This window comes from Ceratotherium simum, chromosome 15 (assembly GCF_057802395.1).
Source record: "Ceratotherium simum simum isolate JZ-2026a chromosome 15, ASM5780239v1, whole genome shotgun sequence".
Lineage (NCBI taxonomy): Eukaryota > Metazoa > Chordata > Mammalia > Perissodactyla > Rhinocerotidae > Ceratotherium > Ceratotherium simum.
The window spans coordinates 22,475,089-22,495,791 of record NC_141914.1 but is presented as its reverse complement, the minus strand read 5'-3'; the positions used below and the strand labels follow the sequence as shown (position 1 = coordinate 22,495,791).

The 20,703-nt window shown below is 34.0% G+C and overlaps 1 protein-coding gene across 2 annotated transcripts in view; it reads right to left on the bottom strand.

Moving 5' to 3' along the window:
- The window catches only part of STXBP5L (syntaxin binding protein 5L), a 338,252-nt gene that overhangs the window by 89,088 nt on the left and 228,461 nt on the right, over nucleotides 1-20,703 (bottom strand). For both annotated transcript variants that reach the window (XM_087439668.1, XM_087439669.1), the window contains exon 18: nucleotides 11,187-11,338. In XM_087439668.1, the coding sequence (XP_087295794.1) occupies nucleotides 11,187-11,338 (152 nt within the window). The remainder of the gene's footprint in view (nucleotides 1-11,186; nucleotides 11,339-20,703) is intronic.

The following is a 20,703-nucleotide window of genomic DNA, read 5'->3' as shown; positions in this document are numbered from 1 at the left end:
TTTGGAATGAGAAAAATTATACCGTAAAACTGATTTCAAAAAGAAAGGAAACCCATTAAAATACAGAACTGAAAATCAGAGATATAGAAATCACTTGTTTCATTCCTCAACCAAATCACACATTTTTCAATTTATCCTTCTCCTTCTTTAGCTCTCTCCTTTTATGTACCTATCTATTACAATAAAGAAAGCCTCTTATCAAATACCAATTTTTGTACATATGCTCTGACTCCATCCCCAAAATTTTAAAGATTTTGCTCCTTTAGTTATTCCCTCTGTCCCTTATCATCAAACTCTTTCTTTATAGATTATTCCATATTCACATTAAATTTAAGACATGCTCTTTATCTAAAATGAAAAAACAAAAAATTCCTTCTTTTAACATTTTATTCCAGTGCAGGTACTGACCTATTTTTCTGCACCCCTTCATAGCCAAACATCTTGAAACAGTTATCTACTTTTGTGTTCCTCACTTGCCACTCCTCGGTCTAATATAATTTTGCTTTTCCAAAACTATTTTTAAAGGGTCACTAATAACCTTCACAGGGCAAGACCCACTAGTCATTTTTCTGGGCTTTTCCTATTTATCCTATCTGTAGCATTTGACATGGCTGACCACTTCTTGAAACGCTCCCCCTTATTTTGGCTTCTGCAACAGTCTCCTCATTTTTTCTCTTCTCTCTGGCAGGTCCTCTTTGCCAGCTACTCCTCTTCCTCTGGAATTTAAATGTTGAAATTCCTGATGCTTCTATCCATAAATCTCCTCTTCCCTCCTTCTGCTCCCCCCAAACCCTGGCAGCCTAGGTAATTTTACTTATTCCCATGCCATTACATACTATCTGTATACTAAAGACTCAAATTACAACCTTAATATTCAGATTTGTTTACCTGTCCACTTGACATCTTCTCTTAGATAAATGACAGACATACTAAATTTAACATGTCTAAAATTGTACTCTTTATTCCCTACCAGCTTCTTCATCTTTGTAAATAACATTAAGATACAATCAGTGCTCAAGCTGAAATCTGGGAATAATCTTTTGATTCCACTCTCTGATTTCCCACGTTGAATAATAACTAGTAGCTCTATAAGTGCTAATGATTCTTGGACCTATCCTTTTCTCTCCAACGACATCGATACCACTCTAGTTAAAGCCACCTTGATTTCTTGCCTGGAGTACAATACTGGCCTCCTAACTAGTATACTGGCTTTCATTCTTTTTTGGCTCCACAATATTTTCTTCATACAGCAGTGTGGATGATATTTTTAAGACATAAATCAAAGCATATCATTGCCCTGCTTAAAACAAAACTGAATGTCTTATACTTGCTTGTGTCTGCTCATCTAGACATCAAAATCTTAACCCACTTTCCCTCTCAACCAATACACTCCCAGCCTCTTTGGCCTTCTTTCTATTTCCAGAAGATACTGAAGTCCTTTACCACCTTGGAACTTTCTTATAAGCTGTTCACTCTGCCTGGAATACACTGCTCCCTGCTCTTCAAGTGGCTAGTTTTTTTTAAAAAATAGTTTTATCAAGGTTCAATTGACATATTTATAAAGTACATAATTTGATAAATTTTGACATATGTATATACCTGTGAAACCATCTCCACAATCAAGATAATAAAAATTCCATCATGCCCAAGAGTTTCTTTGTGTGCTTTTGTAACCCTTCCTTCCAGCCCTCCCTATAAGTGCCCCATCCCATCCCCAGGCAACCACTGATCTGCTTTCTGTCACTATGCATTAGTTTTCATTTCCTAGAATTTTATATAAATGGAATCTATACAGTATGCACCCTTTTTTGTCTGGTTTCTTTTATTCAGTGTAATTATCTTAAGATTCATCCACGTTGTATCATATATCCATAGTGCATTCCTTTGTATTGCTGAGTAGTAAACCATTGAACGGATATACCACGATTTGTTTATCCATTTACCCTATTGATGGAGACTTCAGTTGTTTCAGTTTTTGACTATTACCAATGTTTGTTTTTGGTTGCTATGAATGTCTTTGTATGGATATATGCTTTCATTTGTCTAGGGTAAATAACTAGGTGTAAAATGGCTAGATCATATTATAAGTGTATGTTTAAATCTTTAAGAACCTGCCAAATGATTATATCATTGTACATTCCCACCATTACTGTGGGAGAGTTCCATTTCTTCCACATTCTTGCCAGTACTTGGTATGATGGGTCTTTTTAATTTTAGCCACTCTAAATAGATATGTAATGTTATCTCATAGTCTTAGTTTGATTTCCTCAATGATAAATGTTTTGAGTATCTTTTCCTATGCTTGCTATCAGTATATCTTCTTTTGCGAACTGTTTCTTCAAACCTTTTGCCCATATTCTTTTTTGGGTTATTTGCTTTCTTATCACTGAGTTTCAAGAATTATTAAAATATATTCAAGACACGAGTCCCTTATCAGATATATGCCTTGCAAATATTTAATCCTAGTCCGTGGCTTAACTTTTTATTATCATAACAGTATCTTTTGAAGAGCAGAAATTTTTACTTTTGAAGAAGTCCAATTTATCCATAAGTTCTTTTATGGAGCATGTTCTTGGTTATTATCTAAAAAACTGCTGCTTATCTCAAGGTCACAAAAATTTTCTCCTTTTTAGCTAGATTTATGGTTTTATATTAAGGCTCATGATCCATCGTAAGCAAATTTTTAAAAATTTGGTACAAAGTATGGATAAAAGTTAATTTTTTTACACAATGATATCCAATTGTTTCAATACCATTTGTACAAAAGATCATTCTTTCTCTACTTAATTGCCTTTGCACCTTTGTCAAAAATCAGTTGTCCATATATGAGTGGGTGTATTTCTGGAGTCTCTGTTGAGTTCCATTGATCTATTTGTCTTTGGAGAAATACCAAACTGCCTCAACAACACTAGTTTGTTTTTAAAAGTCTTGAAAGCAGGTAGTGTTTGTCCTCCAACATTGTTTCTTTGTAAAAACTGTTTTGGCTACTCTAACTCCTTTGCATTTCTGTATGGACTTTCGAATCATTTTCTCAAATTCTATTAAAAGTCTGCTGGATTTTTATTGGGATTGTATTGACTACAGATCAATTGGGAAACAACTGACATTCTAATAATATCAAGTCTTCTGAAACATGAACATGGAGTAACTCTTAATTTTTTTAGGTCCTCTTTAATGTCTCTCAGCAATATTTTCTGGTTTTCAATGTGTGGATCTTTCACATCTGTTGTCTAACTTATGGCTAAGTGTTTCATATTTTTGATGTCATTATAAATGGTATTTTTTAATTTCAATTGTTTTTGTGGGTAGATAGAAATAAAATTGATTTTCATATATTGATCTTATATCCTGTACTTTGTTAAACTCACTTATTATTTCTAGCAGCTTTTTTGTAGATTTCATTAGATTTTCTTCATAGATGATCCATTGCCTGTTTAAAAAAGACTATTTAACTTCTTTTCCAATCTAGATAACTTTTATTTCTTTTTCTTGCCTGATTACACTGGCTAGACTCTTAACTAGAAGTGGATGTGAATTATAAATTTTTTCTACTTTGGCTGCTGGGAATAGGCACTATTTTCTTTGAGTGTTGAGCACTGTTTCCTTCACTCCTTTCAGATGGTTCTTTACCTGTCACTGGTCAGTTTCGTGATAGGTATGTGTTGATCAGTGCTTTGTTTGAGAAGGAAACTCTGTAGAACTCTGGGATCTTCTCTTTGTGAACTTTAGCTGCTTTGGTTTCCCTGGTTTCTCATCTCCCTCTCTTCAACCAAGGAGTCGAGTGGTTTCCTTCTGGGTTTCCCCTCCTCCTTTTGCTGTAGTATAGAAACTCTCTCAGGGCAGTAAACAGGTGTGGTTGTAGGGTTCACTTCTTTTGTTTCCCTTCCTGTCAGAGATTACTATTTTTCATTGCCTCATGTCTTTGTCTTAAAAACCATAGTTTCATTTATTATGTCTCTTTGTCTGTTTGTTTGTTTGAAGCAGGAGGTTAAATCTGGTCCCTGTTACTCTATCTTGGTCAGAAGTTAAGTCTAAAGCTTTGTCTGATTCCTCCCTATCCTGCAAAGCTTCACTTAAATGTTGCCTCCTCAGACAGGCCCTTCCCTGACAGCACTCTCAAAAATAGGTCTATTTCTCCCTCATCTCATTTTTCTCTTTCATAGCATTGCTGCCTTTTTTCGATTATAATCGTATATCTATGGATTTCTTTATCTATGTGTTTTCTGTTATAAATCGAGAGAAGAGACCATAATTATTTCAGTCATCACTGTATACCGAGTGTCTAGGAAAATGTTTGACACAGAAGATACGTAACAAATATTCTTTGAATGAATGAAATTTTCACATTTATTGTTTACCATAATTTTTGCTAGTTTTTATTCCTTGAGGCACTCCTTCTTTTCTTATTCTTTCTTTGTTTTACTCGTCCTCCATTCTTGACTTTCTCCATTCATTTTTTTTAATATTTATTTGCCTCTCTTTGCTAGTTCTCTCGTAGTCTTATCTTCCCCTTTACTTTCAATTTTTCTTTATGTTTCTGATTTGTGTTTCCAGGATGTTATCACTCCCCACATTCTGAAAAAACCATGCAGTGGAAGAGAAAAAATATCTAGAGATAGGCTTGAGACTTTCCAAAGGAACCCCATTGCATAACTACAAATTAATGCACAAGCAAATTTTTCTGACAATGCTCTACTTTAAGCCTACTTTTCAAACCTCCTTTGGTTCAAATGGCATACTATCAGTTTTTAACTACCAAAATTTCTGACATTATCACAAGTAGAAAGAACACTAGGTGACGAAGCAGCTGACTGTGTGTTAGCCCTAAATCTTCCAAAGATTGGTTGTAATTCTGGAAAAGTTATTTAACTCCTCTGCGGCTTGGTTTCATCTTCTATTATAATAATAATGTCTAATATTTATAGAAGTGCTTTTAGAAACATTAACCCAGAAAAGTTCCAAAAGTCTCTAAGGGAGTTAGAAATTATAATTTTTACTTTATATATGAGAAAAAAGAAACTCAGAGCAGTTAAATGACTTGCTTAAGATTACAAATGTCATGAATAGTTAATAAGTAGAAAAGGTAGAACTTAATATAAACCTTATGACCCTATGTCTGCTGTTCTTTCCAAAGCATTTCACTGCTTCCACAAATCATAATCTGTAAAATACAGACTTTGAACTATAAAGTTTTATTATTCTATGATGTGAAAGAGTTGCAGATGAGAATTTACAGGTTTAGAGAACGCAGCTGTCTGGAGCCTATCCTACGTTACAAGGTGACCAGTGAAAGAGCCCAGGAAAAAACAGGAATTGAGATGTTTCTCCAGAAATGAAAACTATAAGGTTCAAAATAGAATGTGATGTCACGTTGAGAGCAAGACTGATACAATATAATACAATATAAAAATGGATTTCACAGAGCATCTTGTCCAATCTCTTCAATTGTGAAAAACAACTTTAGATTATTTCATTTATGAATATATTATTTCATTGATTGTGGGTGAAAACTGAAAAAAAATTGTGGTTTCTGATTATAGAATAATGGAATTGGTTTCCAAGGCACCTGAAACTTTAAAAGATTTAGAGACACAGGATAATATAGCGGAAAGCATATAAAGTCACTTTTGCATCAGACAGGCCTAAGTTTGAGTCCCACTTATTCTGTGTGACTTGGAGAAACTAATTTGATCTCTTTCAACTTCACTTTTCTCATCTGTAGGGGAATCTACTAACAAATATCTATTTGCCTCAAAGGGTTATAACAACCATTAAATAATATAACACTGAGTCAAGCTGCTGAGCACAATCCCAGAATAGAATAAACACTCAATGGAAGTGGGTTAAGTTTCCCCAAAGAGGGACAATGTGGATATGGTTTTCTGAAAGCTAGGTAACAATTCATGAAAAGTCTGTACAGTCTCTATTATAATAAAATGAAACTGTAGAAATGTAACCAGTTTATATGACCCAATAGTTAAACTTACAGCCAAATTTTCATAAAATTTATTTTTAAAAGAAAATTCTAGGATATACCTTCAAGTCATTAAAAACTCAGTCCCTTATCAAAATACATGATGTTGATTATCAAGAGGACTTTAAGAAATCTGATTTCAAATCCCAGGGCTTGTCTGAGCCCCCATGGAGTCCACTGGTGGAGACATGGAAAATCTCTCTATGGCCTTCTAAAGACTTGATTTTACTTCTGTCTTGATACTTTAGATCTTTGTTTAGAAGAAACCATGATTTCTTTTGCAAAATTCCAGTGAACCCAGTAACTACAGAAGCTATTTCTGCTCTCATTTATCAAATTTGAAAAGTCTCTTGGCTATTCATGTGAGTGAAAAGAGCCTGCTGTCATGCTCTATCCCACTACCATCATTTACTTACTGAGGTCACACCTGTGCTTGGTGTAGAGGATATAAAGAATTTTAGATATGGTCTTCAGGTTCTTATTATGCATTTGGAAATGTAGAGCATAAGCATAAAAATAAGTAAACATACAAACATATCTAGGATAAGTACCAAGTAAATGGTTCAGACACGACTGTGTACTAGCCTGTACACCGTAGGCACTTAAATAAAGGAATTGGCACAACAGGGCTCTGATGGCACTCCTTTACTATAAGGAGTGAAATTTGAGCAAGGCATTTCCAAAGAGGGGATGATATGAGTAAATCATAAGGGTAGTAAAATAAATACACTTGGCTTAAGGTGAGTGTTTTTATAGAAGAGTAGTGGAAAATTCATTTGAAGATGTACATAGGAATTATATTTTAAAGTACCCTGAATGAAAGTTTAAAAATCTTTGCTTTTTTTATTCTGAGGGCAATTATAAGATTCTTAAAGGGTCAGAGGCGAACCAGCATGTCTCAGTACTTCTTTAACCTTTACATTGTGGTTGATACTGTAGAATTCTGATTAACTAAGAGCGTGTTTCTGCTTCTTATTCTCAGTATCCAATTTCTCTTACTATAAAAGCATTACATGTTTATTATTGAAATATCATAAAATAAATTAAAACTAAAAGAAGAAATTTCTAAAATCCACAATCTCATGTTCCAGAAACGTTTTCTATCTATATAGATGGATTCATTCACACACACACACACGTAGGAGGATTCCACCTTGAGAAGGCTAACCTGGGATTCAGAAGTCTGAGTATGTGTGTTAAACCACATGGAGACTATTTACAGGAAAGGTTTTGGCTGAAACCCTTTACACGGCAGGGGATGAATGTGAAAGGATGGTATAGGGCAGGGATTAGCAAATTTTTTATGTAAAGAGCAAGACAGTAAAGATTTTAGGTCTCATGGGCCATAAAGTTTCTGTTGTAACTACTCAACTCTGCCATTGTCGTGTGGAAGCAGCCACAGACAATATGTAAATGAATAGGTATGGCTGTCTTCCAAAAAAACCTTTATTTATGAAAACTGAAATTTCATGTAATTTTTAGGTGTCAAGAAAGACGATCATAATACCTAATAAGTTTCTGTTTTAGGAGCAGCAGAAGCCAATATAGATATCAGTGTTCGATCACAAAGCATCAGGAGCAGAGGCAGTGGGAAGCACCCCAAAGGGGGTGCTCTGCTAGAGCAGAAAACTGGAGAATACTTATGAGCAAAAATAAGTCACCCTCTGGGCACTCTCAGAAAAATTTTAAGGATTGCATAGCAATTGACTTCCATTAGCTAAAAGAACACAAAGTTTTAGGTGTTTTTTTTTTTTAATTTTTTTTGTAAGGAAGATTAGCCCTGAGCTTACATCTGTGCCCATCTTCCTCCACTTCATATGTGGGTTGCCGCCACAACATGGCTGACGAGGGGTGTAGGCCCATGCCTGGGATCCGAACCCGTGAAACCAGGCCGCTGAAGTGGAGGGTGCCGAACTTAACCACTATGAAACAGGGCTGGCCCCACAAAGTTTTAGGTTTTTACAAGTGATGTGATTGCATTAGTTCTACAAGCTGGTGAGGTGAGGTCTGAAGAAAGTCAAGATACAAACAACATGTGCGTTATGTGTGTATACATATATATGTACATTTTACACAAATATGAGGCCATCTTAAATATATCGTTAAGTAATCTGCTTTTTTAATGTAACGTTGATCAATATATTGGAAGCATCTTCTCATATCAATAAATATTCACCTATAACATTACTAGTATCATCTGCACCTCCAAGTATACCCTCACTCCCTACTCTTTCTGCACCAGTTTTTAGAATTGCTTACTCGACCATCTTCAGATTTGCATTTGCTACCATGCTAAATGTTAATATTATTGACTCTTTAATTTGTGACCTTAATTCCCCAACTTCACAGTGTTTGGTACCTAAAATCACTATAGAAACCTGTTTGTGTTTTCTATTTTAACACAAAGCATCAGAAATTAGGAATAGTTAGCTACCTCTAAGAAATCTAATTACTTAGAAAAAGCAAATATTGCGGCCCTGGTTAGAATAATTTTATAAAATAGCCAAAGGTACAAGGTTTTCAAAATAAGAAAGCATTCAATTATTATTGATACTGGTATATCAGGTTTATTATTTACAAGGACACCATGGCTCTTCCTCCTCAAAACAAAAGACAAGGACTCTTGAACTAATAGGACATGGTCTGCATGGTTTGAAATAAACACTGAAACAATGGATATGAGTAAATGGGTATATGACAATAATTATTTGAACTATTTGTATAATTTTTATTAAAATTATCAGGTTGCACTTCCATAACAAAACAAAAATTTGCATGCATGCTGAATGTGTTTTAAAAAACACATTACCAAGCACAGATGTATGGATTTAACTCAAGCATTATGACTTAAAAAGCTATTTGCCTAACCTTAATAGAACTTACTCTGATAGGAAGTACGGATCCGTTTCGTTAAATCAGGATAAAAGTTAGACAGGCCACGCATGCAAAAGTTGTCTTTGGAACATGCCAGAACACCAGCATCAGCAGCAGGCAGAGAAAAGAGAGAAAAATAGTCTAAAGTGAAAGGAAGTGATATCATACCAGAATCTAGAACAGCCAAGATGAAGAAATTGCAGCAAGTTTAGGTAATCAAATTAGAAAGGAGATATTAAAAAATAAATCAATTAGAAAGTAAGAGGTGATAGATGAATGATGAGAATGCTGTAGTAGTTTTATTTAATCAAATCATTAAAATAGATGGCATATTTCTCATATGTTTTTTACATAGTAAACTTATTTGGCTTATAAATAATATGTATGTTACCTCATAAATATCAAAATGGTTGTCTTTAATCTTCATATTAAAAAGAAAGCTTAGGGATTTTCACCTTTAATATTTTATTTTTGTAACATAAAGTGAGTACTCATTGTAGTCACTTTATACACTAAATACGGAGTTATGACTTCATCACAGTTTTTTCTGATTTTAAAGTCATTAAAATTCTAATCTCTAATCACAATTTTGAGGCTCAATCATGTTTAAATTAAATTAAATAACAGTTGTACTACCTTTGTCAAAATATACACTTTGACAAAGTTAGTATATCCAGTGACAAAGTATATTTGACACTATTAGTATATCCAACAAGTGACTTAGATGCTGTCATAGGATCCACAGCTTTTCTGACTGAATTGTTGCTTTCAACATGCAAACAGTACATACTAGTCCCTAATATCTTCCTACCATAGAGTCCATAAACTTTCAAAAGTCAACCTTTTCTTTCCCAATCATGAGGGAATCTTATGGTACACGTATGCACAATTTCTCTTATTCTGCCTTCCTTTCAAAAGCCAGTAGAGGCAGAACCTGTAGAATTTGAAATTTCCAGCTCTCCTAAAATATTACTAAAAATTTAGATCCCTAACAAAAAACAAAGAAACTCCAGGTTCTGAACGAGAACTTTAGTGCTCTTGAAAAGGGTCTAAACTAGCAATTTGAAAAGGGCTGTGGTTTACAAAAGAAAGATTAACAAACAAGAAGAATTTCAGGATATCAAGTAATTTTTCCTTAGTCCAAAAGGAAACTTCCTTTATTATCACATTCAGATGTAAAATTTGGCACACCTGTTATTTAGAAAATAACACCTACCATCATGTACTCTTTTTATTTTAAAATATTTTTTGCACTGGTATATTTAGTAAAGGCTTCAATATTCAATTGATTATTTAAAAAAAGCAAAGAAATTTAAAAGAACTGTCTAAAATAACATAACACTATAGGATGCATTTCCATCTGCAAATCTTTTAGCTCAGCTAATTTTTTAACTAAACTGTCAGTGGACAGAAAATATACAAAATTTTGGCAATGTTTACAAAGCCAACTATTTGGATATATACTGAAATTTCAGTAATCTGTCATAATTTGGCATATCAAAGTTTGGCATTATATAGAAAGTATTTCTGATTATATCCTAATTAACCTTATGTATTTTTATTTTATAGTTAAATAAATCAATTTATTGGTCCTGTCAAGAAATATATCATCTTTTGTAACACTTTTTTTTTTTCCTGAGGAAGATTGGCCCTGGGCTAACATCTGTGCCCATCTTCCTCTTCGTTATATGGGATGCTGCCACAGCATGGCTTGACAAGTGGTGCATAGGTTTGTGCCCAGGATCCAAACCTGTGAACCCTGGGCCGCCAAAGAAGTGGAGCACCCGAACTTAACCACTACACCACCGGGCCGCCCCCTCCTAGCATTTTTTAATGTTAATTAACAACGTTTTTTGCATTTGTAAAAATATCACCAAGAAAGTCTTCATCCAACAAGGAAAGATGACAGCTAAAATATGGAGTTAATTTAAAAAATTAAAAGTAATGAATGACCAAATATTATATTTTAAAAGGGCCAGATATATTAGAAGAAAATTATCCTGTTTAATACAACCATTGCAAGAAGTTTTTTCAACTAGAGTCTGATCTTAGCATTTTTATATTTAATAGGTTCTTATTTTCTGTTATTTCTTAGGAATTCAACCTAAGGAATTTGAAATACTTCCTAACTTTAACAGCAAACTGAAGTTTAAAAACCTTCTTTACCCTTTCAAAGTTTCTCACTATGTTTCTGTCCAGTTTTACTTACATGGTATCGTAAATTATGTTGACTTTATATTGCCATGCATTTGAATAGCATCACAGAACGACAAGAAATCTAAAGGTAAGAAAACAGATGAACTAATCAAGTTCACAACCATCTTGTTTTATCTCCTACCTGCAATGAACTGCTTGTTTTTTCGAGGAGACCGGGGTTGTCGTTGGTATAGGTCACTTGATCTATATAGGTCAATGGTCCCCATGCTTAACAGTACTGTCTTCTGTATAAAATCCACCACAGCCAACCCATTGCAGTTCCCAAATGCAACTCTGGGAGAAAGAAAATATGCAACTAGAATGTATCACAGAAACCATTATTATTTTTATCCTTGAATTAAAGATAAGGTTACTGGAAAGTACCGCCTTAGAGTCAGGCAGGGATTGGTGTAAAGTCACGAAGGATATTATGCCTTTACATAGGATAGGTTGACCTTGTATAATTACCACTGCAAAAAACAGGAATGAACCACAATCACGTTTTATCATCAATTTTATCATATAAGTAGTGTTTACCCAATCTGCTCTTTAACTTGGTCTTAGGTTTTTACAGAAGAATCACATAAAATCTTTTTACTAGGCAAGGGGCACAAAGGTCAAGTAATGTTACACTTTAATAGCTACAGATGCTTAGGTATCTAATTAGATGCCTTTTTAAAAAAATTATTAGGCTCCAAATTAGTTCTCTTCTTAAACAAAGAGTATATACTTAACACAAAATTTTACATAAAAATTAACTCATATATTTAAGGTTTAGACACTGTAGTAGATATAAACAGAAATATAACTTTCATTCACAAAAAATTAAAATTTTATCACTCCTTTGTTCTTTATTTTGTCCCATTTATTAAAAGACAAAGACCATTTGATTATTTTATTAACTAAATCTACTGAAAAATTAAAACAGCTCTCCTAAGCAGGCATTTTGGTCAACTTAACCATTAGGCATACACTTACTCTCTTTTTCTCCATTTATAGCATGCCCTCTGGCTGAACAATTGTAAATCTGTGCTTTTTGCTTTCTAAACTGAATATACACTAGCTGAATGAATGTTGTTTTGCTCATTTTACATAAATTCCACGTTGTTTTATTACTTAGATTGAATCTGGTTGACAAATCATCTGCTTACTCTCAATTTAGTTCTTTCCATTCCACCACGCTGCCTTCCTCACAACAAATTAAAAGAAAAATTCCACCATACTAGATGTTTTGCTATTTCACGTTGAGTTCTACATCTTCCAGTAAGACAGACTTTGGAAACTGGAAAAAGTATTGTTATAAAAGTCAGAAGATCCCATCTCTATCATTTATAGGTTATATGACTTGGAGAAAAATGAATGAATCTTGCCAGGCTTTACTTTCTTTACTTTATAATGAGAATTATAATACTAGATTTACCTAAATCACAGGGCTTTTATGAGTAACAAATCAGAAATCTGTTCTTAAAGTACTTTCAAAATTTTCCACACAAAAGTATAATCGATCTTAATATTATTATAAGTAAATGCAATCTTTTACATACTACATATTGTAGCAAGTTAATATCTCTAAACTTTTTATATTAAAATATAGTTAATTATTTCTTCTTAGAAGTCTGATAGAATTCCCAAATGCAATACTGAAAGAATAAAAATAGGCAACTAGAACGTATGACACCAACCAAAATAATTAGTTTTATCTTGGAACTAAAAATAAAAATACTAGAAAGTTATACCTTAGCGTTGGTGTGGTCAGACAATGGTTGTTGAAAAGTCAGTAAGGATACTGGATTTAATCTCCTACCATAAACAACTAGATAACTGGACAAAATATATAAAACAACAGTTTTCACATATTGGTCAACAGGCAACATAGCATAAGATGAGAGAATAACAATGGAGGTAAACTTTAACTAGGAATTCTAATCATGTGTTCTAGCTTAGTGAATGGAGAGATTTCCCATGCTAGAGCACAGGAAACTGAAACTCAAAGAGAGATCAGTGGTCTCATTGAATTGAGGAGACGGACATCAGAGTCTGATGCTGCAAAAGTAGCTAGAATTTATGAGGCAAAATACTAGAGAAAAGAGAGCTGTACTAGAGAGAGAGTACACTAGAGATTTACAGAATGGTCCAGAATTTTGGCTGGGTACTGATCTGTGTATCCATGTGAAGAAACTATCTCAGGTTTGGGAAAGAACCACCAAAAAATAAAGCAGAACAATTCCCAAAGCTCACACAAGGTTGAGAATATTGCAGGTTACTACCAGGCAAATTGCTGAGATCTCCTAATACATGGAAAAGCAGAAATATGGTATCACTTCAGTAGTGGGGACAAATCAGCCATAAACTAATGGCCTTTCTGGACCCACTATAAAAAAGCTTAAAAAACAATGATTCTAAGTAACATAACTGCCTTCCAGAAAAATATCTAACACTATTGAAAAGAATCCAACAAAACACCACCATAAATGTAAAATTTACAACGTCCACTACGTAAAAAGTAGCAAGCGTATAAAGAATCAAGAAAATATGACCAATAACCAGAAGAAAAAAATAAATCAGCCGAACCATACCTATAAATGAAACATGATAAAATTAGCAGACAAGGATATTAAAAATGATTTAAAAAATATATTCCAGGGGCCGGCCCCATGGCATAGAGGTTAAGTGCACGCACTTCGCTGCTGGCGGCCCGGGTTCAGATCCCGGGCATGCACCGACGCACCGCTTGTCAGGCCGTGCTGTGGCGGCATCCCATATAAAGTGGAGGAAGATGGGCACAGATGTTAGCCCAGGGCCAGTCTTCCTCAGCAAAAACGAGAGGACTGGCATGGATGTTAGCTCAGGGCTGATCTTCCTCACAAAAAAAAAAAATTATAAAAAAAATAAAATAAAAAATATATTCCAGATATTCCAGACTGTTGAGGAAAAGATAACTGTGATAAAGTAAGAAATTGAAGATATAAAAAAGACTCAAATCAAATTTCTAGGGATAAAACTATAATATCTGAAATGAAAAATCTTCTGACTATTAGACATTGTATCAGACAAGAATAGTGAACTTGAATCAATAGCAATAGAAAATTTTCAAAATGAAACACAAGAGAAAAAAACCTGAAAAAACCAACACAGCATCACTGACCCCAGGACAAAATTGAGCAATCTAGAATAAACGTAACTGGACTTTTAGAAAGAAAGGTCAGCAGAAAACATATTTGAAGAAACGATAGCCAAAATAGCCAAACAATAGCCAAATCTCATGATAACAATAAACCTAGAGATCTAAGAAACTCAAAGGATCCTAAGCAGAATAAACACAAAGAAAAATACAAACGTCATAATGACATTGCTGAAAATTAGTGATAGAAAATGTTAAAGGCAGCCAGAGAAAAAGATATATTTCCTACACAGGGGCAAACTTAAGAATGATGAAACCTACTCATCAGAAACCAAAAGACAATAGACTGACATCGTTAACATAACAAGTGAATATAATCTGTAAAAATAAAATTCTATACCCAGCATATATATGTTTCAAATGGTGAAATATAGATTTTTACACATGAATAAAAGTTGAGGGAATTTATCACTCGGAGACTTGTACTACAAGAAATAATAAAAGAAGTCCTCAGGCAGAAGAGAAATGATACCAGATAGAAAATGGATCCACACTAAGTAATGCAGCGCACCAGAAATGGTAAATATGTGGATTAATGTTAAAGAGTTTTCTTATTTCATAAAATATAACTGATTATTTAAAACAAAAATAATACTTTATTGGGGGTTTATAACATGTATAGAAATAAAACATATGACAACAATAGTACTAAGAACAAGAGGAGAAATAGAAGTATACTGTTATAAAGTTCTTACAGTATATGTGAAGTGGTATAATGCCATTTATTTATTTATTTGTTAAGTTATATACTATATATATATTTCTATATATATAGTAATTACAGGCCAATATCACTGATGAACATCGATGCAAAAATCCTCAACAAAATACTAGCAAATCGCATACAACAATATGTTAAAAAGATTATACACCATGATCAAGTGGGATTTATTTCAGGGATGCAGGGATGGTTTAACATTCGCAAATCAATCAACGTGATACACCACATTAATAAAATGAAGAATAAAAATCACATGATCATCTCAATAGATGCAGAGAAAGCACTGGACAAGATACAGCATCCATTTATGATAAAAACTCTGAATAAAATGGGGATAGAAGGAAAATACCTCAACATAATAAAGGCCATATATGACAAACCCACAGCTAATATCATCCTCAATGGTGAAAAACTGAAAGCTATCCCTCTAAGAACAGAAACCAGATAAGGATGCCCGCTCTCACCACTCCTATTTAACATAGTACTGGAAGTCCTAGCCAGAGCAATCAGGCAAGAGAAAGAAATAAAAGGGATCCAAATTGGAAAGGAAGAAGTGAAACTGTCACTATTTGCAGATGACATGATTTTATATATAGAAAACCCTAAAGAATCCACCAGAAAACTTTTAGAAGTAATAAATGAATAAGGTAAAGTTGCAGGATACAAAATCAACATACAAAAATTAGTTGCATTTCTATACACTAACAATGAAGTAACAGAAAGAGACATTAAGAATACCATCCCATTTACAATTGCAACAAAAAGAATAAAATACCTAGGAATAAACTTAACCAAAGAGGTGAAAGATCTGTAGACTGAAAACTATAAAACATTGGTGAAAGAAACTGAAGAAGACACAAAGAAATGGAAAGATATTCTGTGCTCTTGGATTGGAAGAATTAACATAGTTAAGATGTCCATACTTCCTAAAGCAATCTATAGATTCAATGCAATACCTATCAAAGTTCCAACAACACTTTTCACAGAAATAGAACAAAGAATCCTAAAATTTATATGGTACAACAAAAAACCCCAAATAGCTAAAGGAATCCTGAGAAAAAAGAACAAAGCTGGAGGTATCACACTCCCTGATTTCAAAATGTACTACAAAGCTATAGTAACCAAAACTGCATGGTACTGGCACAAAAACAGACACACAGATCAACGGAATAGAATCGAAAGCCCAGAAATAAACCCACACGTCTATGGACAGCTAATCTTTGACAAAGGAGCCAAGAACATACAATGGAGTAAAGAAAGTCTCTTCAACAAATGGTGTTGGGAAAACTGGATAGCCACATGCAAAGTAGACCCTTACCTTACACCATACACAAAAATTAACTCCAAATGGATTAAAGACTTGAATGTAAGACCTGAAACTATGAAACTTCTAGAAGAAAACATAGGCAGTACGCTCTTTGACATCAGTCTTAGCAACATATTTTCAAGCACCATGTCTGACCGGGCAAGAGAAACAATAGAAAAAATAAACAAATGGATTACATCAAACTAAAAAGCTTCTGGCCAGCAAAGGAAACCATCAACAAAACGAAAAGACAACCTAACAATTGGGAGAAGATATTTGCAAACCATACATCTGATAAGGGCTTAATCTCCAAAATATATAAAGAACTCATGCATCTCAACAACAAAAAAACTAACAACCCAATTAAAAAATGGGCAAAAGACCTGAACAGACATTTCTCCAAAGAAGATATACAGATGGCCAACAGACACATGAAAAGATGTTCAAAATCATTAACTATCAGGGAAATGCAAATCAAAACTACAATGAAATATCACCTCACGCCCGTCAGAATGGCTATAATTAACAAGACGGGAAACAACATGTGTTGGAGAGGATGTGGAGAGAAGGGAACTCTCATACACCGCTGGTGGGAGTGCAAACTGGTACAGCCACTATGGAAAACAGTATGGAGATTCCTCAAAAAATCAAGGATAGAACTACCATATGATCCAGCTATTCCACTGCTGGGTATTTATCCAAAGAACATGAAAACACCATTGCATAAAGATACATGCACCCCTGTGTTCATTGCAGTGTTATTCACAATAGCCAAGACTTGGAAGCAACCTAAGTGCCCATCAAGGGACGAATGGATAAAGAAGATGTGGTATATATACACAATGGAATACTACTCAGCCATAAGAAACGATGAAATCCAGCCATTTGTGACAACATGGATGGACATTGAGGGTATTATGCAAAGTGAAATAAGTCAGAGGGAGAAGGTCAAATATCGTATGATTTCCTTCATTACGTAGTAGATAATAACAACAATAAACAAACACATAGAGACAGAGACTGGATTGGTGGTTACCAGAGGGGAAGCGGGGAGGGGGGAGGGCGAAAGGGATAATTCAGCACATGTGTGTGGTGATGGGTTGTGATTGGTATTTGGGTGGTGAACATGATGTAATCTATGCAGAAATAAAAGTATAATGATGTACGCCTGAAATTTATACAATGTTATAAAGCAATGTTACTGCAATAAATAAAAATTTAAAAAAAGATATATATAGTAAACCACAGAGCAAACCATAAAAAATTTAATTTAAAAAAATTTTAAATTAAAAAATTAAATACTTAAGACAATATAGGAGATAAAATAGAATCACTAAAAGATATGCAATTCAAAAGAAGGGAGGAAAAAAGGCGATGAGAACAAATGAGACAGACAAACAAATAGGAAAATACTTGCATTAAACCTAACTATATGGATAATCACATTAATGTCAATGGTCTAAACATTCCAATTAAGGGCAGACATTACCTAGGTGGATAAAAACTCAGACCCGCTACATGTTGCCTACAACAAATCCACTTTAAATCTAAAGTAAAAGGATGGAAAACATATAACATGAAAACACTAATTAAAAGAAGGCTTAAATGGCTATATTAAAGCAATATTAGCACAGACAAAGTATGTTTCAGAACAAGGAAAATTTTGAGGAATAAATAGGGATAATGATTAAGAGGTCAATTCATCAAGAAGATATGGCAATCCTAAACGTGGATTCATCTAACGATAGAGCTTCAAAGTACATGGAGAAATACTGAGAACTGGAAGGAAAAATAGTCAAATCAACAATTAAGAACTGGAAGGAAAAATAGACAAATCCACAATTAAGGATGCAAACATTCTTCTTTCAATAATTGATAGAACAATTAGGCAAAAAATAATTAGCAAGGATACAGAAGTTTTGAACAACACTATCAACCTCCTTGACTAAACTGAAATTTATAGAACTCTCCATCCAATATTTATAACAGCATCAAAATTATGAACCACTTAGGCACAAATTTAGCAACATATGTAGAAAATATGTACACGGAAAATTATAAAGCACTGTTGAGGGAAATTAAATAAGACCTAAATATATGGAGAGATGTACTTTGATCAATAGTTAGAAGACTCAATCTTGTTAATTTTCCCCAAATTGATCTACAAACTCAAAGCAGTTCCAAACAAAATCCCTGCAGACTTATTTTTTGTTTAAGAAATTGAAAACATGATTCTAAAATATATATATCTTCCTCAAATTACAATAGGGTTATGTCCTGATAAACCCATCATAAGTTGAAAATACCGTAAAATGCATTTAATGCATTTTATACACCTAACCTACCGAACATCATGGCTTTGCCTACCTTAAACATGCTCATAACACTTATGCTAGCCTATATTTGGGCAAAATCATCTAATAGAAAGCCTATTTTATAATAAAGTGCTGAATATCTCATGTAATTTATTGAATACTGTACTGAAAGTGAAAAACAGAATGGTTGATTGGGTACAGAATGGTTGTAAGTGTATCTGTTGTTTACTCTTGTGATCACATGGCTGACTGGGAGCTGTGACTTGCTGCCACTGCCCAGCATTACAAGAGTATCATACCGCATTTATCACTAACCCAGAAAAAGATCAAAATTCAAAGTACGGTTTCTACTGAATGTGTATTGCTTTTGTACCATTATAAAGCTGAAAAATCATAAGTCAAATCATTGTAAGTTGGGGACCATCTGTATATGGAAACGCAATGGATCTAGAATAGCCCAAACAGTTTCAAAAAATAAGAAGAAAGTTTAAGGACTTACATTGTATAATTTCAAGACCTACTCTAAAGCTACAGGAATCAAGATAGGCTGGTATTAAAATAAACATAAATATTAATGGGAAAAAAACTGTCCATAAATAAACTCACACATAATTGGTCAATTGACATTTGACAAAAGTGCTATGGCATTTCAGAGGAAAGATAATATTTTCAATAAAAGATGGTGAAACAATTGGATATCCATAAGTAAAAAATTGAGCCCTAACTTTTTTACCTTCCATAGTACAAAAAAATTAACTTAAAATGGATCAAGGGAGCCAGCCCTGAGGGCCTAACAGTTAAAGTTTGGCACTCTCACTGCTTTGGCAGTCTGGCTTCGGTTCCTAGTCATGGAACCACACCACTCATCTGTCAGTTGCCATGCTGTGTCGCTGGCTCACATAGAAGAACGAGAAGGACTTACAACTAGAATATACAACTATGCACTGGGGCTTTGGAGAGGAAGGAAAAAAAAGAGGAAGATTGGCAAGAGATATTAGCTCAGGATGAATCTTTCCTAGCAAAAAAAAAAGACTGAGTTTGAAAGTAGAATTCTGACAAAAAAAAATGGATCAAGAAAAAATCACAGTAATCTTGGGTTAGGCAACAGTTAAATAGGGCACGAAAAGCACAAATTGTAAAATAAAAAATTGATAACCTCTATGACATGAAAATTAAATCATTTTGCTCTACAGAAAATACCATTAACAAAATGAAAAGGCAAGCCATGGACTGAGAGAAAACATTTGGAAAATACATACCTTATTCAGAATATTCAAAGAACTCCCAGTAATGATAAGATGACTTGATAAAAAAAATAGGCAAAGATGGGAACAGACATTTCACCAAACAGATGTACAAATGTGAAATAAGCACTTAAAAGATGTTAAACAGGGGCTGGCCCGGTGGCATAGTGTTTAAGTTCACATGCTCTGCTTCGGCAGCCAGGGGTTCACAGGTTCAGATCCCAGGCGCGGACCTACGCACTGCTTATCAAGCCATGCTGTGGTAGGCATCCCACATATAAAGTAGAGGAAAATGAGCATGGATGTTAGCTCAAGGCCAGTCTTCCTCAGGAAAAATAGGAGAATTGGCAACAGATGTTAGCTCAGGGCTAATTACCAAAACTGATACAAGGAGAAACAGAAAATCTGGATAGCCATATATCTATTTTAAAAATAGAATTTGTAATTAAAACCTTCCCACAAGAAACTCTAGGCCCAGATGGCTTTACTGGTTAATTCTGTCAAACATCTAGGAAAGAAATAATACCAATCTTATGCCAACTTTTCTAAAAGTAGAGTAGGTGGGAACATTTTTCAATTCATTTCATGAAGCCTAAAAATCTTGATACCAAAACCTGACAAAGACATTACAGGAAAAGAAAATTAGAGGTTAATATTCCTCATCAAAAGAAATTCCTAACAAATTGTCATATGAAATACAGTTACAGTAACATATTAAAAGGGTAATATATTGTGACCAAGTGGGATTTATCCCAAGAACGCAATAATAGTACATTACTTGAAAATTAATCAGTGTAATTCACCACAGTAACAAAATAAAGGAGAAAACAATATGATCACCTGAATTAATACATTGAAAGGATTTGATTGAATCCACAAGCCACTCATGATA